The sequence below is a fragment of the Onychostruthus taczanowskii genome, unplaced genomic scaffold (genome assembly GCF_017590055.1).
Source record: "Onychostruthus taczanowskii isolate IOZ18803 unplaced genomic scaffold, ASM1759005v1 scaffold38, whole genome shotgun sequence".
NCBI lineage: Eukaryota > Metazoa > Chordata > Aves > Passeriformes > Passeridae > Onychostruthus > Onychostruthus taczanowskii.
This window is the reverse complement of record NW_024501237.1, coordinates 4,373,540-4,398,737: the sequence shown is the minus strand read 5'-3', so window position 1 is coordinate 4,398,737 and position 25,198 is coordinate 4,373,540. Positions and strand designations below refer to the sequence as shown.

At 36.9% G+C, this 25,198-nt stretch overlaps 1 protein-coding gene across 1 annotated transcript in view; it reads left to right on the top strand.

The window, feature by feature from the left end:
- The window catches only part of TTC29 (tetratricopeptide repeat domain 29), a 110,772-nt gene that overhangs the window by 50,392 nt on the left and 35,182 nt on the right, over positions 1 to 25,198 (top strand). Inside the window, exons 7-9 of the mRNA XM_041411887.1 lie at positions 8,221 to 8,312; positions 13,867 to 13,990; positions 16,982 to 17,216. Of these exons, the coding sequence (XP_041267821.1) occupies positions 8,221 to 8,312; positions 13,867 to 13,990; positions 16,982 to 17,216 (451 nt within the window). The remainder of the gene's footprint in view (positions 1 to 8,220; positions 8,313 to 13,866; positions 13,991 to 16,981; positions 17,217 to 25,198) is intronic.

Below are 25,198 nucleotides of genomic sequence, written 5' to 3'. Positions count from 1 at the left end.
TCAAATTGGTATAGTTCAAGCTACAGCAATTGACTTATTGTTTAAATTTCAATTCAGTTCTTCTCAATGACTTTGGGAGTACAAGTCATACATTCAGGTATTAACAAATGCTTAACAACTTTGCTTGATCAGAGCCATCAGTGGCTAAATTGGAGAGTAGGTCTTGATGCAGGCATTAGATCTTGAGGAATTTAAAATTTATCATTTGATAGATAAATAACCTGAGAAGTTAAAACACTGAGGCACGTTTGTGTAAAACTGAGAGCTTGATGCCTCCTTGCTAGAAGCAATTTGTTTTGCTGTTTTGCTTTCAGCTTATGTATTATTTCAGAGCTGATCAAAAGAATTGGTAGCAAAGTGTGAAATAAATTGTACTTTGAAAGAAATCGATTTCACATTCCTTGGTGCTTTAAATTATTTTAGTAATATTAATATTTAAAATATTTCTGTCTGAAATCCTTTTATGACTGCATACACCAGTAAAGGTCCCCATTTCATTCAGCTGTTTTTCATACTAGTATATTACATAGTAAACATTGTAAAAATACTATACTTTTAGCACTGAAATAGATGCAAAAGATCTCAAGTGTCTATTTGCATCTACATAACTCAAGTTTTATTCAGTCAATAAGAACAGTGTATTAATCCTTTTAATGCATTACATGGGTTAAAATTTGAAGAATATAAGGTTTTCAGCTGAATAAGATCCCTTCTTGAACTTCGATATTGGTTTGCAGAAAAGTACCCACTACATTATCTAGTTTAAATTGGTTTTATACTTTCCTAGTTTATCTCTGCAGTTTTTACCATTGTTGTGCAAATTTAACTGTTTGCTTGCTTGCTTGCTTTTAGCTAGGAAAACTTTGTGTAGTTAAAAATATCTGTTCAAGATATTAGTAAGCATGAAGCAGAATATTTATAGGTGCTTTGTCAAAGAAGTAATGGGCATTTAAGCATGCAGGTATGTATATATATTGTGATACTAATAGCTTAGCAGGTTACAGTGAGTGATCTGACAGCCAGGTACATTCATGTAGACACAACAATCTTATAAAAGCAGTCCAGACATCTGGATCACAGTCCTGCTATACAAAAACATTTCTTAACCATTCACATTATTGCACTTACCGCAATTTCCATTCCTGTCCACCCCTTTCTCCTTGTTTCTTCCCCCGGCTCTGCCTTTGTCTTTTATGTGCTCGCAGAATCTCACTTTTCCTTTACAAGTCACCTCCATCTGCTTATGTGTCAGAGTGGCCCCTGTGCCACACAGCACATAGAGGAATTCTCAAGATGAAGGGCTGTATTCACATCACTACTTCTGTCTCAGCACTGTTTCATGCTTGTCACTGCTCAGCACTCAGCGCCACACTGCCTTGTTTTGTCAATAACCATTTATTTGTTGCTGGAATAGTAGCAACCATTACATCTGACCTCCCTGTTTCATCAATTATGAATAGATTATTGGATGTGAACATCTGCAAAAGCTTGCTGTTGAACTTACCTCCTGGCTGGGATTAGATAAAGTATTAAACTGTTGTTTATTGTCAGGCCAAAACTCTACTGGGAAGCCAGGGAATTCCAGGACTAGCAGACTCCCATCAGCAAGCACCAAAAATTGTTTAGTATTGCCACCGTTTCCCATAAGATCGTAGCCATTTATTATTTACACTTATTACTAGTTGTTATAACATACTTGATAAAAGCTCTTGGCAGGCACAGTGTTTCCAGCTATTGTCACATCTGTCAGGATGGAAAAGATAGATAAACTGTTTTTTCCTCTTATATTGCTGTTAAAGGGTAACAGATGAAGCTTCTTCACTCCAGACTGTTAAACCATGCTTTATTTTGAAGAAATATGTCAACAGTGGCTTGCTTGGAAAACATTACATTCCTGTCCTAAATATAGATTGCAGTAACCTTTACTAGGGCAATGTCTTTTGCAGTTGAAATTTCAAATTGTACGATAATAGTAAATGAAAGTACTTGGATTTGATGTTTGCATAGCTTTTTGCTCTGAAGGACCTGGATGACTTTTTGAAAATTTTTCAAATATGAATGAATAATAAAACCTTTTATTAGGTATAGGAAATAAGAAAATTATTACTTCATTCCTGCAAAGTTGTTGTTTAAAAAATCAGAATTAATATAATTATTGGTGACACAGAAGTCCAGAATTAAGGACAGTAAGGCAGAAACAAAAATTAACCTCTATTCAATCATTTGTACATTTCATCTCTTTAAGCTTTCTGTGCAGCAAAATGAAGCATACAGGGTGAACTCCTGACCTTGTGGAAGCCAATAGAAGTTTGAAATTACTCTAGGGAAAGGAACCTTTTCAATTAGTTACTTGTATTTACATATCATCCATTCAGAATCAAAGTGAAATGTACATGCCTTGAGTATTATATGAAGCAGACAAGACTTGATACAGGCAAAGAGCCTTAGGTCTGATCTTGATAGACTGTTAAGGAAGGAGTGAAATGTTTGCCATCCTCCCTTAATCCTTCAAGCAGATGCACACACAAGTAACCTGAAGCATGTATTGCTGAGTGTTTGTAGAGCATGAGGGTAAACACTGCACTTGATAGCCCAGTAGATCAGGGGAGGAGGAGTGTGTACTGGATTAGTTACCCGCAGGGAGAGTGGAGCCAAGCAGTATCTCAGTGGTAGCCATGTCCTAGCTCTGGAAAGTCTTCAACAAGGGTGTTCCCCTTTGACATTTGGCTTGGACAGACTTCTGGCTGGTTTCTTCTACTTCCTGACCCTGACCCTGACCCTGACCCCTTGCTCCAAGATGTGTCCTTATGCATTATCCAAATCAAGTCCCTGGAATAGGAGTTCTGGAACAGACCAATTTGACCAATTCCAGCTGAATTCTTCCTGTCTCTGTAAGGAGATTGACAACATTTGTGGATTTCTAGTAAATTATCGAAGACTATAGCCTGTGTAAGTGCATATGGCTCAGGGCAAGGAGTTAACAATCACAGGACTGAGTTGGTGAATTTTAGTTATGAGTAAAGAGGGAGAAGTAACAGTTCAGTCAAATCAGGGAGTGCTGTCTCTTTCCTGGGTGTGGCACCCAGTTTCTGTATCCCTGAGCTGTGAGCATGCAGATGGAATATGTGCAGCTTCTACCCTGGATGCTCACTATGCCTGAGCACATTTAGCATTGCACAAAGTGTGGCCTGCCATTCAGTTACTGGTGTGTAATATTCCTGGGATCAATGAGCTCTGCACATTGTGATCAATACATTTCATGAACAATACCCTTTTCTTTTGCTGTCCAACCTCTCCTATGCTGTGTTTTGGCAAAAAAATAAGAATACATCTGGGTTTGTATTGTGAAACTTCTTTGATCTTACTCGGCATGGCCACAGGTGTGTAACCACTCAAATTATGGTAATAAAGACTGCACTTTTTGGTCATTTTTAAATATGCATTTTTGGGGCAGCTACTGGTCAGAGTTCATTGAACTGGAGAGTGCCTATGCATACAATTCTATTGTCTCTTATTTTCACTGGACTATATCAGTGTGATTATTTAGTAACCATCAGAACTATATGTTTTTTCCTGAAAGTATTTAAGAGGTACAAAGTGGTATGAGTCCTGTACTCTCACTTGACTGCATTGTCTGTCTACCAACACCTATTGTTGGCTTCAGAAAAATACTGTCAGATGCTGCTAGCCAGGCTGGGCCTTGGCCTGCCACTGCAGTGCCTGTCAGGAATCATTAGCAACTGATCTCTTTGACTAATGGTCCAGTTGATTGTCTGATTCATGTTCAAGATCTGTAAATGAGGCAGAAGCATCTTTCCTGCTCACCAGCTGTGAAATGGCTAAACACAGCTAGATTTGCAGAAATCAAAATAAATGTATTTCCAATAAAGTTTGGCAACAATATCTAATCTAAAGCTGAAAGCAGAACTTATGTTTTCGTGTTTTTTAAAGTTACAGTATTATAAATCAATGTTATCTCATGATGTGCTTGTCAGAGAAATGTATTTTACCAAAACAGTGAAATGCTGGTAGTAGCATTAATCTTGTGTTGAGTTGGATAGATGTTCTTTATTCAACATAAATTCATACTTTCAATATTTTCTCTTTTGTCCATTATCCCCAGATGTACCAGTGTTCAACAGAGCCTCTGTGCTTTTGTCTGAGTCCTCTGTATGCTAATAGGGTGGGTGTGCGTGTTTTTGTTTCATATAAAAGAATTACAGATGTGACAACAATAAAAAATAAAGGGTGGGATTTTGGATGGAGGGGGTTCCTGGGGGAGGAGCTCCTTAATCTGTTTTATATTAATGGAATAAGCCCTGGAGGGTCAGCCTGGCATAATGTTGAGATAACTGAGAAGTAAATCTGGGTCTGAGAGCTCACTACTATTTTTCTTGGAAAAGCAGGTTAATATGAAATTTAGCTAGAGAATTAGTGTAAGAGCCATGCCACAAACAGGCTCTACTTTGTGGATTTAAGCAGAGCTTAAGACTTTATTTTTACACTGTAATTGTAGACACAACAGACTTACAAAGACACTGAAAAAGAGTTGTTTTTGTGAATGGAAGCTCCCGCGGGAGCTATCCTGTGGTCTGTTATGTGGAAGACAAAGCTGAAGTCCACCTTCCACTTCTACCTTCCCACATCCTGCACAAAGGAGAAAAAGTGATTGAAACCCACTGTTCATTTCTGTATTAGACTTTGACTTTCATGTTGTTTGGGTTTTTTAAGCTAGTGTTTCCACAGACCCACAGAAGTAAAAAGTTTGAGATAGTCAATGTGCATTATCGCATTGATCCAAAAAATAATCTGTGACCAGAATCAGTGTGTTTTTGTAATTGTTATGTTGTTAATATTAGGCTACATTTTTATATAGAGGTAGAAAGAGCTGTACATTATTCTAGGCTGTTCAACCTCATATACAATCTTTTCACACTAGTTACTAGGAGTATCAAACCGTCTTTGAAACAATATGAAAATTTTATAATTTTATAATGGAGTCTAGCATGATCAAGACAAATCTATTGTAACAGCTTCCTTCCTCAGAATTCTTTGTACATGGCTAATTCTAAAAAAACCAACCAAACAAAAGAAAATATAAAGGAAAAAACAGACATTTTACTCCTTCAGTAACTCTAAATCTCTGGAAACTTAGTCTAACTTTTGAGAAGGAAATTTGGCTAAATATGTGTAATACCCAAAGTAGTTTTTATTATACATTACCAGTATAGATTCTTATATAGTTCCATTCAATATCTATTTGCACATTGTTATATATTTTTATTAATGAATAATTACAAAGGATATTACCAAGATGATGTTTTCAAATGCAGTATTTTCTATAGAATACTGCAGCAGAAGCATCTTACCTTAATCAGATGGTTTTTCTTTTGTTGTCTGATTTTTTCCCATCCAGTAGAACTTCACATTTGTGTAGATGTTTTCAGCATTAATTATTAATTATTCCACCTCTTCCTTGGATGTCATTTTCCCCTGTGCAGAATGGCCAATATGTGTGTGTGTGTGTATATATATATTTATATAAAATACAGTTTTCTGGCTATGCTTCTGTCTAAAGGCACACTTTTCATTGGGAACCTATAAATTCCATTAGATCCAAATGGTAATCAGTATTCTCAATATTTATCCACTTCCCAGAGAACTGATAGATGAGTAGCAGAGCCCTGCCCACTCAATACTGTCTGCCACATGCATGTCTTTTCTTATGTGGTATCCACAGGAAGCCAATTAGATGGATAGGTTGTTCCTATCCCGTAAAAATAATCAGGAAAGTTTTCATGCTTATTTGTTGATTTTAGGCTTTTTACAGATTCTGGCAGGCATCACTGTGCTGATTCCACTTGATTTTTCAGCATGGAAACTTTATAATTTTCTTGTTTTAATTTAATTTCAAGAGACTCTGGGTGAAATCCTGTAATGCTTATGTGTTTAACCATCATTTTAGTCTGTTCTATCTGTTCCTCTTTTTTATATCCTGAAATGTTTCTGGCCTGAAATGTTTCTATCCTGAGTGTTGAAGGTTGGACATACATCACAGAAGAGAAGAGCCCACTTCCCTTCTTTCATATAAATGGATACTGGGCAGTTGTGGCATCCAGGGGTGCACAGCTCCTTTCCATCAAGCACCTGTGTCCCTTTCTGTGTCCCCATGTCTTACCTGAAGCTGGAGGAGTCATTTGAAATATAGACATAAAGAGTAAATTTTCTATGGTATCAAGATTTCCTCCCTTTCATGGAGATGATTTAATTAATGTTATTTCCTCATTATTTAGAATGAAATATCTGATTTGTGAAGAGCAGTAGTAACCTGGGACCAAAATGAGCACTTTTCATCAATATGAATAAGGGGCTTTATTTATTTACTTACTTCTTTCTTGCAGCTGTTGCAGCAATGCAATGAACCAACTTTTTATTTCAGCTATGCTTTGTATGATTTTTCCTTGGGTTTATCTGTACTTTTCAGGCCTTTTGATGTCTTTAATAGAAAAAAAATGTACAGTAACCAAAGCCTTAGGTTTCTAAGTAACCTTTCTGTGTCAGATAGTAATGACTGCAGGCCCTGTATCCAAGTTTAATATTGTAGAGGCCAGTTTAAAGTAGGAACTATTTCAGTCCAGCACATAACATTTGTGACACCTTCTGACACTCTAATAGCAGGTTTTCTAATATGGGCACGATTATTACAAGAAATGCTGTAGGTCCCCTGAGTTAAATGCAATACCAGGAATTATTTCTCAGACACCTGTGTGTTTCTGCTACCATCCTGGATTATTAGAAGGATGTACTGCAGGCACTGACAACATCATGTATGTATTCAGTTTAGGGAAGCTTCTAAGCTGATGTGACAACTTCCTAACTGAGGTGCCTCTGTACTCTTTCTGTCACACCTAATGCATTGATAACTCAATTGGCTGTGACCTGCAAGGATAGGATGCAACATTAGAACACTACTGATAAGAAAGCACTTGAGGGATGATAAATAGGGCAGTGCACATTAATAAATGCTACTTTTGGTGCACACAGAGCTTGTGTAGCTAAAGAATAAGAGCCGTGTCCAGGGATGCTGCTGCAAAACTCTTGAAAGAGTAAAACTCTTTCAGAACTGGGAAATCTGAGTGGTGGAAACAGCAGCAGAAATTGTGTCACCCGCAGCATTAGCACACACAGGTTGTCTTCTTCTGAACCACGCACTTTGCCAGTGACATGGATGCACTCTGAGTAGAAAATGCCCAATCTTTTACCTCAGTATAAATAGGCATATGTCCCTGAGCATCTCCCATCCTCCTTCAGAACTGGTAAATGACATTCACTACTCCTTTCTTGGAAATGTGCAAAAAGGATTTCCATATAGAGTCTTTGGAGATTTCCTGTTTTCTCATGTGTGTAATAGAATGGGTCAAGCAACAAAGAGGAGGGATGAAAGAATAAGATTTAATTTTATATGCACTCTCCTGTCATCGCCATTGAAAAAAAAAATGGATGAAAAGAGAAATTCTGCAATACAGGTGATGTCAGTTTTAAATTAAATTAAGATCATATGATTTTATGCAGCAGCTGTAAGCCTTCAGTTATGGCAGCGTTCATAATAATGGAGTAGATTCCAAGATAATGTTAACAAACTTCTCATGTGTGAATAATTAATCAGAAAAATAGCAGCATTATCTACAGTACTTTAAGCCAACATAGATTAAACGTATAATCTAATTTATTCAGTATAACATAATGTATTCTGTTTTGGGGCATTTGAATTGTGCCAAGATAAGTTGTGACAGATTAGAGAAAGAAAAATAATACTGAGTTGTATTTCAGCATATCATTCTAAAATAGTATGGATGCAAAGGACACCATCTTAAGTTGTTGATTATCAGAAACTCATAAAAGCACAGGCTCTTAAAATATTTTAAATTATGGATAAGGAAATTTATGCTGCAAATCGGGGAGTACCTCTTTGGTTTTCTGCAAATTGCCAAAATACACAGATATAATTGGAAGTTACATCCTTTTGATTTGTAATTATTGAGTAGTTTCAAACAACTATCAATAATGATCAAAACCTTAGTCCCATCCTGGCTAATTAAACAGTTGTAGAAGTGGGAAAGCTTTAATTTTGTGTTCTATGTGGGCAGAGAGATTAGTAGGGGAAGAAAAAGTGGAAATTCCTATTGGGGTATTTACTGTTTTTATCTTCCTGTTTCACAGGTTTTGAACACCTCTGTAGAAATCTTCACAACCCTTTGTGATTCTGCTGGCCTGGGCAGAGCATATGCAGCTGTAGCCAAGATCCTGGCAAGGTAGGTTAGCACATCCTTGTCTGACTGTCAGTGCAGATTCACTCAGCTGTGAAAGACTTCAATTGTTAGAGGTCTGTCGCTTTCCATTACTGACTGCTTAAATTTTAAGCAGTGCCCTTCTAGCAGTAAGTGACCCTTTCATCGAAAGTTATTTTAAACTGTTACACATTTTTAAAAGTGTATGGTTCTAGTTTTTCTTTGCCTGTAAACTATAACGTCCTTTTACTTCCACATTTTGAGGGCTTTTAAAATGTTTTGTTTGGTGTTTTTTTGGTTTGTGGAGGACCTTACCTTACTGGAAAATAGAAATACAGACCTATTTTCCATGTTGAGAAAGAAAGAAAATCTGGAAGAATGTAGCAAGCTTCAGTAGGTGTCTCAGTATAATATTTTCTGAACTGTAAGTTTCCATTTATTGCACTCACTTCTTCTGTGGAGGCATTTCTGGTTTGTGCATGTGTAACTAGGTACAAATTTGTTGCAAATATAATGCTTGTGTTCAGTATTTTTATTTCAGCATCTGGCATTAAAATCGTCCTCTGGGTGAATAGTTCAGATACAAATAATTTTGACATAAAGTCGTCTAATGAAATTATCATATGAGATAGGGAAAAAAGAGATTAAAGTGAAGGTTGCAGCTTATTCTTGACTTATCCTATGTTTGAAGACCTCAGTGTATATGATGTATGATAGAGCTTGGCAATTGTTTATGGAGAGGGACTTGTCACTCAGTTTATTTCAGTGTGCAGAACAAATTCTCCTCTTTGAGTCAGATCCCTTGTCTCTTGGCCTTATCCTGCATGTAGGGATCAGCCACAGCCACAGTCTTCTTCAGCTCTCTGATGCATAATTCATGTCTACATGTATTTTGAGCATCCTAAATAAGGACAGGAGAAAATATATTCAAAAAGACACAGAACAGACGAAGAATACCAGGTCCCAGTTTTAAAACTCTCTTAAAGCCTAAACGAGAAAGATTTAGTAGCTAAATCACCAGCTGTTGCAATGAGTGGCTTTGCAATGAGTACACAGTTTTCTGAGCTCTCAGTAGTATTCATGAGCTCCTCATATTCTCAAAAAGCAGCAGTCTGGGTAGAGGCTGGATTAAGATAGTCAAGAGAGCATCCCTGGTAAACCATGTATGTTAATTTCCTTTCTGTGATTTAGGCATTCTGGATTGAGGGCACATGCATTTATTTACTCAGAAGTTTCAGATTTTGAGGTCTTTATGAAGTTAGTTTGCTAAACCCTTGATCTGAAAGATCATGCCAATGCAATTCTTTTCTTAAAAGCAGACCTAAACACGGAGTGGCTAGTGATTTTCTTCTGTATCAAATCTGTATTCCACACCTTCTGGGAGCATTCTTTAGCTACCCAGGAATGGACAGTCCCAGTGCTATCCAGTTGTTGCAATTTGAAAAAGAAGGAAAACAGATGAGGAGCAATGGAAGCAGATACTAAGAGCAGTAAGACACTTCAGTTTAGTATTTAAGGCATTCTCCTGGAAGAGGAATATTCTGATTAATTTAGGTGAAGGAGTAGTTCAATCTCATGTGTAGGATCAGGAATTTAATCTGTTGAAGAATAGATTAGAGAGTAGAATGGGTCTTGGTGAAGACCCAACCATAAACCCTTTCTCTGGAAAATGGCTGTTGTTTTACTTTTTATAAAACCCATCTGGTAGTTATGCCATGAGAGCATTTACCAAATTAAACACCTTATATATATACCTGCTCTGAAGAGCTTTGGGTATGTGATAGGCATTAACTGTTCAACCCTGTAAAATGTTAAAATGGTTCTCAGCAACTTTCAGTTGTTTGAGAAATTTACATGTGGAAAAGTCTGGGCACCTATGAATCATAGAATGATAGAATCATAAAATAGTTTAAGTTGGAAAGGATCTTTACAGGTCAGCTAGTCCATCCCCTGCAGTGAGTAGGGACATCTTCAACTAGATCAAGTTGCTCAAAGCCCCATCCTGGCTGCCTTGAATATTTCTAGGGATGGGGCACCAACGCCCTCTCTGGGCAACCTGTTCCAGTGTTTTGCCATTCTCATTGTAAAACATTTCTTCCATATATCTAATCTAAATCAACACTCCTTCAGTTTAGAGCCTTGCCCCTTGTCCTGTTGCAGCAGGCCCAACATTTGCTCAACAGTTTGTCTCTTTCTTTATTATAAGTTGACATTAGATACTGTAAGGTCTCCCTGGTGACTTCCCCGAGCTGCACAACCCCAGGTCTCTCACCTGTCTTCACAGGAGAGGTGCTCCAGCCCTCTGAGCATCTTGGTGGCCTCCTCTGCATCCACTCCAATAGGTCCATATCCCTCCTGTGCTGGGGATGCCAGAGCTGGACACAGAACACTTTGGTTAAATGCACCAATAATTACTGCTGGTGACAGAATCCCCATATTCAGCTTGTTCAATTTTCCTTTACTTGTATTGTTACCTGATCTAGGCTAGATTTGTGTAAATAATTTTAAATTTGTTGGATAACATCTTCACAGGAAGATGACTGTCTCCCAAAACTAATGCATTATAACCATAATGTCTGTGAGAATTTGCACTTATTTCCTCATGACAGATTGGAGAAAGTGCCTGAGCCCTCCTGAATGGCTCAGAACCTCTCTATGGCTTTGGAATATTTTGTGAAATCTTTGCTGCAGATGTTTCCAGAGACTATGGGAAACTGAAAATCTTTATCATATGCATTTAGTCATGTCATTTTCCACGGGAAAGAATCTGACATAATAGCATCATGTTCTTGACTTATTCTGCCAGTGTCCACCATGGTAATGACTTCTTGTGGACACATGATTTATACATCCAATTCCATCACATGAGCAATCCTATAAAAGGTGCATATTTTCATAAAAGTCTAATAGGGGTAAAAATCTCATAGGGCATTTTAGCATGAAACTGGAAAATGAGTTGCTGTAGATGTGTAATCTCTTCTGCTGAAGTCATCATAACTGTTCTGTGGGATCATGAATGACTATATCTTTAGGAAATTGCATTTTATGCATTTAGGAAGGTGATGTCTAAGGAGATAGAAAGTATATGGCTGTATAAAATAACATGTAGATTTTTGAAGGAACTATAAAATATTAGCCCTTTGAGTAGGAAAGACCTGTTTATCATGTTATCAGGTCTTGTGCAGGATAAAGTATTTCAGTAATCCTTCTAGCATGCTTTAAATATCTCAAGCTGTAGTGCTTCTAAAAGTACTTCCTTTGAAAAATTGTTAAACTGTACCAACTGATTTCTAGCTGGCATAAGTGAAGTCCTAACAGTGAGAAATATCTTTCTGATATGTATCAAATTGATTCCTGTTTTCCTCAAAGAGGTTATATGGCCTAGCAGTTTTCATGTTTTCTATATGTGGAGCAGAAGTTTTGATGTGAAAAGTAAAAAATGGCCAAAAATACATCAAAACATTTCTATTAATTCATGAAATTAAGAAAACCTTTTTACATTTTCTCCTGTCACTGATTCCATTTGCTTTATTACTTTCAGCCTCTAGCCCACAAACTTGGTGGTACAATCAACAAACCCCTTAGTGGCTGTTTCATCTCTGCTCTATTTGATTTCTCCACTCTGAGTAAATGATTAAGTTTTCATGCATTGGTTCAACCAAAATCTATGTTCACTCAACCACATCCTTTATTGATTACTTCTACTGCAAACAGTAGGCCAAGTGTGATATACATAATTGGACAGTTGTCAGGGGATGTGGGTGTTAACAGTCCTGTTTTCCCAATTGGAAACTGGAATCACCTTGATACACAAATATTCTGCACTGTTTCATTCTCATTCCTTGGACCAAGGAGTCCTTTTCCTCAGAATATATGTTTTTAACTCTCAAAGGTCTGGTTGAATGGATTTAATGATTATACCATATAATATGCTCTTCAAGTTGCACCTGTGCACTGCATATAGAAAACTAGAAAAACTGGAATTAATATTTGTCTAACACTTTAACCTTGTCCTTTAACTAATATAAATCATATGCTGTATTTCTGTAGGGAAACGTTTGATTTCCTTTTCTTTGGAAAAAAAAAAAAAAAAAACAAGTTAAAAAAAATATGTTTCTAATTCTGAAATTTAGATGCCTTTTGACATTTGGTAAATGTTTACAGTCCAATATGTTTGATATTCTCATGATAATAAAATACTTAACTTGGGAAAGTTTAGTAAATCCAAGTCTGCTAATTGACATCTAAGCTTTACAGTAGCATATACTTGAGCATTTCAAGAATGTTAGTTTGCAGTGATTTAGCATCCTTTTGTAGTAATCTCACCTTCTTAGTCACATGCAGATAATCACTGCGATATTTTAAATCTGCAGCTAAGCTTTGCTGTGTTTCCTGTTTCATGGCAGGCTGTTGTAATTATTCCAACAGCATAAAAGAGGCAAATTCAGAGTTCTGCCAGATTTTGAAAGTACATATCCCTATTATAGTTTATAATAAAAACTGTATTGTAAATAAATGCCAGGCCATGATTTCCTGCAGGAATTTAGTAGTTGAAGGTAGTTTAAGATGGTGAGAAAATAAATCACAATTCTTTATCACTTACAGAAACTCCTTTTTTTGTGAATTTCTTAATTAAGACTGGATTTTCTGTCTTGCTTGGTGCCTTGACATTTAGCATGCTACACTCCTACATTAGTGACTCAAGTTCATGGCTAATATTGAGGTCAGCTGGAATAACATTCCAGCCTTAAAGGGAAAAAGGGCACCAAGCTTTATTCACAAGAAACTCAGATGTCTGTCTTATATCTTGCAGTCACACTGCTGAGGTCTTATATTGTTGATATGACTGGCTTTATTAAAAAAAAAAAAAAAAAAAAAAGGAAATCTGCAAATGTTATTGTCAAAGTATGTTAGCCAATTTTCAAGTTAGATGCAGCTGTGACCTCAGGTTGCTCTGAGCTCACTGGGATTTGGGGCTGGCACCCGCAATCCATAGTTTATAGGTTTGCCTGTGTGACCCTGGCTACCTTTGATCCTCCCAGCCAAAGGGCAGTATTATGCTCAGGGAAAGGCTGTCACCCCAGAACTGAGATAGAGCACTTTTATGGAGCTGCTGCTGCACCACCAGGTTCTAGAGCAGCTCTGAATGACAGAAAGCCTTACTGAAAAAAACACCTTCATACCTCCTTCCCCTATTTTGTCAGGATGTGAGGTCCAGCTGAATTGAAAATATTATCTGCAGTTCAGTAGAAAGAAAAAATAAAATAATGGAGGGTTCAAAAGCCCTGTTAAATCATCCACCTGTGTTTTTATTCATGACCTTAAAATATGGCACAGTATTCTGAAAGAAAGTTTTGTTCTATTTTGCTGAAAGGATCCAGTTTTGCCCTCAGACATTCTGTGTGAGGTAGTCTCACTGGGCTCAGCACAGGTAGTGCTGGAGGCCATTTGGAAATAAAATCCAGTCGTGGATGAGTCATCACAAAATAAAGTTGCTTCAGAACAAGAGGGAAGATCTTCAGCATTTGAAGAAGCCATCTGACTAAATATTTCATTTTGTCCCTGTCCTTTGCTTCAGTCAGGGAAAATCAAATGAGTCTGTGAAGTATTTGGGAGAGTTTATGAAGGATGCTGAGAGCGCTAATCTAAGCCAAAGCCTGGTGGATGCAAATGTCCTTCTTGGAAAAGTTCACAATGACAGAGTAAGTACTGTTTGTAGTAATGATCTCAAACAACTTGATTTACTTCTTGGTAAAATCTGGTTTTGCCTATGAGATGACAGAGGAGGATTTGATCCAGGTTTTGCATATTGCAGAAGTTACCCAAGGAGAAGTCACTGTGTGACTAAATGAAATGTGCCTTAATTTTCTGAGAAAGGTGAAAATTTCACATCAAATTTAACACAGAGAGTTTTGTTCTAAAATAGATGAATAAAAAACTCCAAATTCAGATCAGGACAGACTTTACATGCTGTGAATAATCTGCATCCAGATCACCATTGGCACCATATATGCCCATAAAGAGTCATTGGTTAATGCAAATGAAATTTTATTGCACTATACATGAATGTATACTGCATTGCATATTAATGGGATGTTTACAGTCTTAGCTACATTTTTTCTCTACATTCTCTCAGCCAAATTTATGAAATGGGTTCTAGCAGCAAGTAGTTTGTCAAAGGTCTGTTAGCAGTGAAGGACTTTCTCTTGCCTCCACTTGCACTGCAGTGACACTTGGGTTTTGAAATCAAAAGGGTTAAAGACATTGCTGCAAAAGTGGAAGATTCATGCTTTAGCACCTTTTTTAGATCTGAATTGCTACAAAAAATATTTAGATACAATAAGTAATAAAAAGAATTTGTTCTGTATGCTGGATAATATGGAACTTAGGAAACATTTCCACTACAAATAAAATAAAAATAGAAATAACCTTTCTATGTTCTGTTGCATATTTTTTTTGTCATCAGTTGTGTGTGTAATATATTGAGCAGAATACTTTCGCCTTTTCACTTACACTATCCCTAAATACCCCTTTTTTTTTTTTCCTGGGTTCCTCTTACAGAGAATTCTCACTACCAAAATTGCTGTCCTGTTTGTCCTGCTTTTATTTCATAAGCAGTAGAAATTTTTTTACTCTATAATCTCTAAATTAGCCTGAGAGTATTCTGTTTACATGTGTTCTTAATATAAATGCTGAATTTCCCATTGAAAACTAAGTTGTAAGTTCTTTGACAACTTGATGAAGTAACTGTAAAATGGGTCTGAAACTTAGAAGGTCATATGACACTGTGCTGAATTATTCTCCTCCAAATTTGAAAAATAATTAAATAAATTCTGTTTAGCTACTTCTGTATTTCATTTCTTCTTCCACCATTGCTAATAATCAATTAAATAGAACTGGTATTTTAATAACTAATCTCTGTCTGATTATTCTTCAAATTCTCTTTTTCAGTTCAGAATTTTCTGCCTTGAGGTGTAGAATGGCACAAGTGCAGTAACTTAATTGTATAAATGTATATAAAATATTTAGTTTAAACATATATTTAAAAATCTTGAAATTTGCAATTCCCTGTTTTCTATTTTTTTTTTTTTTCTGCAAGGTCAGAAGTGTTTACCAAAACTGAGTGTGAATTAACATTCCCTCTTTTGGATCACTGCCTGCTGGTGTCAGTTGTCATCACCAGTATTCTCCAGGTTAAGTCATTATTAGGGTCTTTTTATTCAACTATATACATCCCCCAGTGAAAAAATTTGCAGAAGTATTGTCCATCAAATTAAAGATATTTCTGTTTATATCCACATCTATCCATGGGGACCTTTAGTAAACCTGGGATATAACTCTTCCTGTTCTTCCAAACACAAATCACTTTGACCAAATTCACTTTGCTCTGTCCATACTGTTGCTGTATCTTTCCAGTTCTCTCATCTCACTATTCCTTTACCAGCACTGTCTTTCTTTAATGCTGTACACACAGTTTGCTTTTTAGTCACAATTGTTTTACCCAGATGTTTCTTGTTTCCCAACATGCCTGGGTTTGTGTTATGCAGGAGTAGTAGGTCTCATTTCCCCCAGTTCAATAAGCAGGTTGGTTACGTAATATGTACACTCTGAAGTTTGCATGATAACTCTGTCATTTCTCATTTCACTTTTTCTGAGTTTCTTAGTCTGATTTGCTACATTCCTCTCACTAATTGTGTCACTTAACCTGCTATAGTTCTCATGAGTATGGTAAGTAGGTGTTTCTGCTTTTTATTATATTACAGCTTATCATTCTTTATTCATTGCCATGTTCTCATAGGTCTAATACAGCTCTTCTGCAGTATTAAACAAAGCTGAAAGACTACCAGAATTGCTATTACTCTTTTTTTCCTTTTTTAATCATAAGCACATTTTAGCAGTTATAGGAGTTTTCATCCCAAAAAGTGGTAGCAAGTGAAACAGGTACCAGTTGGAGTCTCGGCTCCCAGTCTCCATACAAAAGAGAATTTCAATCTTATTAAATCAAGGTGAGAGTGAAAGGATAAAACAAAATGAAAATGCCTGAAACTGTTTTCAGCCAGGAAGTTTCTGCCATCAGAGCAGCAGAATTCCATGCCAATGGTAGGATAGAGTAAGTTATTTGAGTTTTCAATTCAGCAACAGTTGGACGATATTTTTCCTACATTTTCTCTTTTGTGATTAGGAATATCCCTGGGGTTTGTATACCCCTTTCTTCCCCCATAAATGAGTAAGTTTAAATTTCTGTTCTTTTTTTGTGCTTTAAGTCTATCACTTCATTATCCTCTTTTTTTTTTTTTTCCATTTTTAGGATTTATTTTTTAAGATTTATTACTACCATAAATTAGGACCTTTTCTCACTCAGATGTGTTGAATGCAGGGAAACAATAATTCCTAAACAGCCTGGTTACAATCTGTATTAATACTTGGCATTGGTGTACTTGGATTTGTATGCTCAAAATGTACAGAAATAACCAAAAAACTGTTCAATTCAAATATATGAGCAGTGTTATTTGGATTTTAGAGGTTAGGAAAATGCAAGGGAGAGTGATTTCCTTAATGCCTGCCATGAGTCACTCCACGGGCTGCCACCATCTCTGAGGTGGCAGAGGAGCAGGCTCTGATGTCAAAATAAAATACAGGTGACTACAAGTAGCTTTTAACATAATTTTCTTTTTTTCTCTCTTCTTTACCAGGGGAACTATAACGAAGCTCTGGAATATTTCAGTCAGGCCTCTGAGGCAGCGAAAGCTTTGAACAATTTGCCCTTGGTGGCTGAAACAGAGAGTTACTGTGGCATCGCCAAGGCTCATCAGCTGATGGTGCCGTTCAACAGCCACGTAGCAGCAGCAGCCGATCCCCTCAGCCTGCAGTGCCTGCTGGCATGGAAGCAAAACAGAAGTGACATGTGCGCTGACCCTCTTCCAGCCGGTAAGGCAGTGCTTATGAAACACATTAGTGCTGCATTGTCCTCAACACTTAAGTCATTTTTCTTGTAGAGTTTTATTAAATTATTTCCCGGGTTTAATCCTTGTACGGAACAGAGGTTGGGCTTTATTCCTTTTTGCACTTGTTTTAGAGGCTGAATTATACAAGTTAAAATATAACTGGGACAAGTGGATAGTAGTAGTTGCTCTGGATGGTACTTAGATTTTTTTCAGTGCTGTTTGTCAGAACATCACAGTTACATGTTTTAGTCAAAACATAATTGTTTTAGTCTTCAAAGATAATAACAATAATAATAATAATAATAATAATAATAATAATCTCCATTTGCAGTACACTTTTCAAGTGCATCCAAAAATAAGATCCCTCTTACTAAAAGTGAGAAGTAATTTCTGCTTGACATAGTTCTGAATCCAGAAAAACATGCTGCTTTATTTTTGGTATCCTTGTACTTGACATTAGAGAGAAAGGGAAAAAAATAAAAGAAAGTATGCTTACTTTACTATGTTTCCTTATCTCAGAAAGAGCAGAGGAGGACTTCGTGTGGAGTAGCCCTCTTTCTTCATGGGTTAAATTTTCTTTGCTCTTTTTTCCTTGTACAGTACATTAATACAAGACAAACTGAATTATGCATTATCTCCAAGTAGTGATAGTAGTAAACTGTGTTGTACTGAGGACAGGGGAGAGGTATGTGTCTACTCTACCTAAAAACTTCCTGCTCTGCATTCCTGTGAAGAGTGTGACTCTGGACTGCAGTGGAAATAAATGACAACTGGGGCAGTCGCAATATGGAGCTTCAGGGTTACTTTGTTATTCCCTCAATTATCCTACTCCTAAAGACAAAGAACTGCCTGGCTGCTGCTTTCTTGTGTATCTCACCCTCTCACAGAAGTGGAAAATTAAGTATAACTTCAGTGGTGAATTTTGTGTATAAAATAAGTGGTAATTGAAGATATTAGCAGTTTAAGAGGATCCAGGATGCCAGAGGCAACACTGGGAGCTACTGAGAATTATGGAACAAGGGCATACATTTGGAGGCTGAAGAGATAAATCAGATAGCATTCTGTTTAAAGTTCTAGTGATGGTAACAATTTTTCAATAGCTATACATATCTCTATTTGTGATTTGTGTCTCAATAAGTGAACATCTAGCACACTGAGAGATTTTGTTGACTGTCAGAGTTATTTGGGTGTATGTCTCCTGTCTAGAGCGGTAGTGCAAATGCCAAGGATTCCAACAGAGATGGTCAGAAAAAAATAACTCATAAAGGAATTTTATATACATCTCATATATAAGGACTACTAACTGTAGCTGATAAAAATAGGAGGCAAACAAAAATCAACAGTGGCAACAGCAAAAAAACCCCAAAACACAGGAACCTCAAAGACATAGAATGAACTTTGTATCTCCAATATGAGTTTTAGTTCTTGCACCTAAAGGGGTTTTCTGTTCAACTTTTATATATGGCTTTTCCCAGTCAGTTGTGAAACTCATTTATATCCTGAACTGATATGTTCCCCTTTAAGCTCGAGAATCCTGCTCCTCTTTAACAGTACTTCAGGGATAAACAGAGTATGATTAGAAAAGCCCTTTATGTCCTGGCAAGCGTGGTACCACAAACAAGTTTTGCCTGCTGAGATTCTCTTCCTTCTGTATTTCTGCCTAGTTTACCCTCTGTTACTTTCAGTATTGCAGTTTTCATTTCAGTTCCAGTTCACTCCAGGAACCCTGTGGCTACTGCATATTTAGCAGCTCTTCCAGTTCAATATCATTCTTCTCATTAGTGCTCCAAGCTTACTCTCATGATACCCAGATTACATCCAGGAAAACATAGTGTCACACTGTCAGCACAATCTGTAACATTTCTCATGTTTCGTGTGCCAAATCTCTCGTTAGTACTGGCATTACATTTTTAATATCTTTGTCTGGCAAAACATGACCTGGCACCAATTCAAGATTAGGATTTGCTGGCTTTGAGTTTCAGGTACAGCTTTTATTCTACCTTCCAGGAGAATGTCTGTGCATCCTATGATGAACTCATCACTTAGGAAATTCCTGCTGTGATAATAGAGCAGTATTTCTAGCTCTTTCAAACAGCTCAGTGTTGATAATCTACTAGATTTTTCTCAGTCTTTTTGAGGATAGAACAGAGAAAGACAAGATACAATGGTGGTTCTTAATCAGCAGGGAAATTTTATAAAAGGGAGAAGAAAGGCAGTAAGTTTTTATTTCTAACTCTTCTGACTGAAAAATTTTTCTGTGTCAAAAAAATAAGAGTAGTTTCTGTATTCGTAGGCAAAAGAAATACTTCAGCTAGTGGGGGAACAATTGCAATTAAATTCAAGTACTGCCATATTACCTTATGTCTTTCAACCAAGACTTATTTTCTAAATCAATCATTTCAATAACCAGACAGGAAGAACCATTAATTACTCCATTTACCTCAACATTTATTAATAAAATAGATGTTTTGACCAGAGTTGTCATGGACAAAAGGGATGGGATTGTCACAAGACAATGTTTAAAAATGCAAAGGAGAATGTGTTTCTATCTGCTGTCTTTGACTCAGTCACCTGACTTCACTTACAGGAGAGTTATTTATATCATTGTGAGATGCCACTGCAACAACAAATACGGTTTTATTGTTCTTTTTATGTTTAGTAAAGTGGATAAAAAACATTATCAGCAGAATCAGTAGGTAAAAAGGATTGTGACTCCACATAAAATGCTAAAAAGGAGCCTACAGCCTAACATGGTCTGATGAGAAAACATTTCACAGGTCTTTCAATAAATAATCACCTGACTTGCCGCCTTTCTGAAGGAAAGAAGACTAATTAAAGGCGCTGAAGGCAGGAAATTTTTGAATCAGATTTTGCATGTTGATTACATAAAATGCTGACCAGAAATTGTTTTCTGTGAATCTGGCAACTCTCAGTCCAGGTTTTTGCATCTGGCAGGGCTGTGCCTCAGCAAGAGCCCTTGAATGCTTGAAATCATCTGAACACTTTCAAGGGTAGACTGAAAATGCATTGTTTTCCTCATCCTACAAAGTCTTCAGCTGTTTTCTTGAGAAATAGTATGTGCTTTTGACAAAAATTTAGATTTACATTCCTATACTTTGGAGAACTTGGCAAAATTGACGCGTTTTACTATAGATTTCCTGTCTTTATTTTGTTGGAGTTTTTTTTTTTAATGATAGCTTTAAATATTGCATATTGTTATCAATTCTGAAGTCTTATGATCAATGGAATTATCTGGTACCATCAACTTCAGCATGATCAGCATGATATTTCTAGTATTCCACACCTGAGCAACTTTCAATATAATTTAAAATGCATGTACCATCTAAGCCTATAGCTTGGAAAATACAATCCAATGAGCTTTTGTTCTTACTCCTAAATATGTAGTCCTTCGATATTCTTTCTCCATGGATGTAAGGAATGGTACATTCCATGGTGTTACTGTGTCCTTTTGTGTTGTTTAAAAAATTACATTTTTGTCCTACTGATTCACATTTTTGAAAGCTCTTTAAGATCTTTTTGGTCATTTTTCTGTAAGAGATAGGGCTAGCACAAAATTTCTAATGTTTTGGAAAACAGCGATCTGACCAGGTGCATTTTAGATTGAACGTGTGTGTACCTTTGTCATTTGTTAATAAAAGGATTATCCATAAAGGATGGGAGAGTCAGAAGTCAGATGTGAGATCAAGGATTATGCTAGATAAATTTAGGTAACATTTTTCTACTGTAACTTACCAGAACTGTGTAATTTATGGGTCATTTTGGTAATCATGTCCAACAGCAGAACAGACTGCTTCATAGTGTGATAAACTGCTTTTTTTTTACTGTCTCTTTTGTCTAAAGTACACTAATTGCAAGAAAACTTCTAATGTTACCTCCTCCCTCTCAGCAGTCTGTGCACTGTGTGCTTGTTTGGAGATAGGGAGAAACTGAAAGGATTTTAGAGACAGATTTTGGGGTTTCTCAGAAAATGCAGCTGAACATGAAGGGAATTATGCACACTATTGTTCATCATATATAGTGTGTATATAATGGCAGACATTATTGTTCACACTGGCAAATAAGAACTGTGACTTTAAATTGTACAGAGGAGGTGTGTGACCAAGTACAGACTCCAAGGCTGTCCCTGTGCCAGAGGCACAAAGGCTCACTTCTTAATAAGCCCGTTTTGAAAGGAGTTCAAATGCTTCAGTCCCCTACTGAAATTCACAGGATGCTTTCTGTACCTTTTTATGGGGTTTCTCAAACAGAATCATTTTCTCCCTTCTGGAAAAATACAGTGGCTGAAAAACGTTTAATATATGCATTTAGGAAAATTATTAGGAAAACAAAAAGTCAAGAGGTGATTCTGTCTTTTTTTCTTTAAAATTTGGTAAACTTGTGCTGCCTTTTCTTTATTCACATCACCTAGCACTCATTGCTTTCTAAATTTTATCTTGTCTCACCTTTAGCTTTTAAAAATGTCAGTATTTTTTTATATTCATGCTAGACACACTCTTAAAACATTCTTAACTAAGTCTTAATGCAGTCTTAACTAAGTGTTGAAATAGACCATGCATGTGTATAGATGTTTATGGCTTGGAACAGGTGTGTTTCTGAAAATCAGCTTAAGTGGTTCTTATATGTTATATTATTTATTATTAGTTGGGATTTGTTTATTAAGTATGTGTTAAGTGCGCTTAGAGATACACTGATATTTTTAGCAAGTGAGATTAATTACTTCTTGGACTACAGAAAGAATCAAGTGTGAAGAGAAGAGCTGAGGGTGACAGGGAGGTTTTTCAGCACATTGTGGTCAGTGGCTGGATGCACCAGATTCTCAGTGAAAAGCCTGAGAACACGGTATAAACATCTGTGTCAGTTTTGCCAGGAGTGCAGTAGCTTGTTCTATTTTCTGTTGGTGGCTGAAGTTTGTCTGAAAAGAGGGGAGTGCTGATATTCAGTGTTCTCATGCTTTGTACAAATGTAATATCCCGGGGGTTTTACTGTGATTTCTTTTAAATACCAGTGTAAATAATTGGGAATTGCTAGACAGGATCAGATCTAGGTCAGGTGTGTGGGTTGCCTGTACCATATTTAAGAGGAGGGTTCATGGAACATTTTCATGTTTAACCATGGATTAATGCATTAGAAGTTTCTTCATAGTTTTTGCTGAGAGATGGCAGTTTTTTATGACTAAATGGTGTTATAGGCTAAAAAAAATCATTATCACCCTATGATTGTGCGTGTTCTTGTCATCAATAGTTATATAAAAACATTTTACCCAGAGGAGAATTTGGATCTTATCTAGGCTTTTTGCCATCTGATGTTTCATTTGGAACCATCTAAATCTTGCCACACATTTCTTTTAGACACATCCTGTGCTAAATATTGTTGGCATCCAGCTGTGTTTTCTCAGACAAGCTCCCTAGATCAGCAGAAAATGGTTTCCTAAATAAGGTGAATTGTTCTTTCTTGTGGAAAAAAAAAAGTTGGAAGTGATGTTCAAGCTGCAGTATATTGTCAGACCCTTTAGTGTAGCTTTATGCACTGAACTAGCATAGTTTTGTGCACTGCACTGTCAGTACTTCTACATAAGTGGAGTTCCTTTCCAGTTTAAAAAGCAAAAATTCTCAGGGTAGAAGTTCAGTGCTGCTTAATTTTATACAATGGTGCAAAAGAAATTCAATCTCTTGCCCAGCTTTGTTAGGCCACTTCTGGAGAAATCTTTGATTTGAGGCATCTAGAAGTTTTTTGTTTGGCTGCAGCATTGATGAAGAGTCGCAAAACGAAACAGCTGGCAGGAGTTGTGCTCTGGCAGTGCCCTGATGGTGGCAGGGCCAAAGTAGGAACAGCCAGTTGGAAAACTTCTGAAGTGGCCCTAGGGCCTCTCCATGTGCCCATCCTTTCCTTTCCTTTGCTGCATACATGAGCAGAGGTGTATCTAGTGGGCTTGTGCTCAGAAAGGAGAATGGATCCTCATAAAGAGCCAGAGATAAAATTTTTGTGGGTTTGTTTAATATTGAGGTGGTTGTTGTCATTAGACTTCGTAAAGAATCTTTTATTGGTGCTGTCTGCAAAAGTGCCAACCAGTCTAGACCTCAGGCCAACATGAAAACAGCTCTCTGCTGCAAACCCATCCTTACCCAAAGCTCCCCAACAATCTTTGGACACAGATAATCAAAGCCAAGACAAAGAAACTGTGTTCAGTGCATATGTTCTGTAACAGAGCCCTTAGGTCATCTCAGGAGTCACAGGCAGTGTATCAAACAGCTTCCTTCTCCTCGGTTTCCCAAGCTAGCTTTCTTTTCTGCATCCTTGAGAGTTTTTTTCTGAGATCCTTTTCCCTGCCTAGATACATTCTTTTGTGTTTCTATTATAAGTAACAAATTGCTGTTTTTATTAAGACTCTGTGGTCTGAAGATAGTCAAAATTTATATTATTTACATTTAGAATAAGCCAATCTATTTTGAAAAGTGAAGTGTTGTACTTCCACAATTTTATGTATTTATGAAACCATGTTTCTTTCACCAAAAAATCCACATCTCTTTATTTTTTTCTGTAATCACCAGAGATATTTTGTGATTTTTTTGAACTGGTTTTGAAACATTTATTATTTTTTTGTTTCTCTTCATTCCTTGTCTGCTCTCTTGTGTTTTCTTTCCTGTTCTTCACCTTTATACTGAAAATTATTCTTTCTCCTTTTTTAGCCTTACACCTTCACTCCGAATTGCAATTTTATATATGTTTATGCCAATGTTTAAATAGTGTAAGTCAGTTACCTCTATACCCACTAGCTGGCATCTCAACTTACATCTTCTTAGGTGTATCTTTTGTGCTTGTATTAGAATCAATAGGACAGTTTTGAGAGGTTTTTGAGTGTTTTCCTACTGTTTCCACACTGTTCTTCATGCTCAGTGTTTTTATTACATTGGGGTCAGAGAATGGAGTGGAAAGAATCACACTTCCTATTGAGTGTCTTGACAAGTTGGTTAATAGAAAGTTGTGAAGTATCAAAATGGCCTTTAAATAGATCTTAATCACCTGTGGGAATGGACTGATGAAGTTTAAGTACACAACTGGGTGATTAATTAGCTTGAAGATCCAAATGCATGCTTAAGTAGATGACCGTGCCTCCAGGCTCATCCACTCGTTCCTACTCACTCAGTTAAGCATTCAATATTATCTATAATATAGAATATTCTCATGGAAGGCCTCATACAGGTCTTGCCATAGAGCCAAGTAATTATTCAGTTTTTTCATGGTGTGTCATACAGGTATATCATTTTGAACATGGAGCTACTATCCTACAATATTGACATTAATAAGTATTCAATAGAGTAATTGATTTGGAGAGGATGATTTGAAATGGTTCTTGTTCAAGCTTTTTTTCCATGTTTCCTACACTGGTTTAATATAGTTCCTTTTCTTTACAATTCTGGCATATTTTTAATTTTGGGGATGTTGAGCTGCTGTGGATATTAGTCAAACATAATGTGGCTGGTGTCAGCTCCCTTAGGGGATTAATCTTCCACAGCAGTTTTTTAAATGGGAACTGCAAGTGCCCAACACCCCTCAGTAAGTAAACATTACGTTTATTCATCTGCTAATGCCAATGTCTATGAAAGCCAATACTCAAGCCCTGTCTTTCTTGTGAAGGTGGATTTCACTGTCTGGTGTATATAGGTCACATGAACAGAGTTGTGGAGCTGCCTGACTGGGTCTGTGCATCCCAACTGGGCATCTGCTAGCACTGTGCATTTCCATCATTGCTGATAAAAAACGAGCTGAAAACTGAAGGATGCCTGTGCTCTAGAGTAATCTTGCTCAGCTCATGTTGGGCACACAAGGAATTTGACCAATAGGAACTTCAGCCCATACCTAGGTGTCAAGGAAAACCAGTTTTAGGAACCAGGAGGGGAGAGGAATGGTATCCACTGACTTCTTATCCTGGGTGCAGCACTTCCA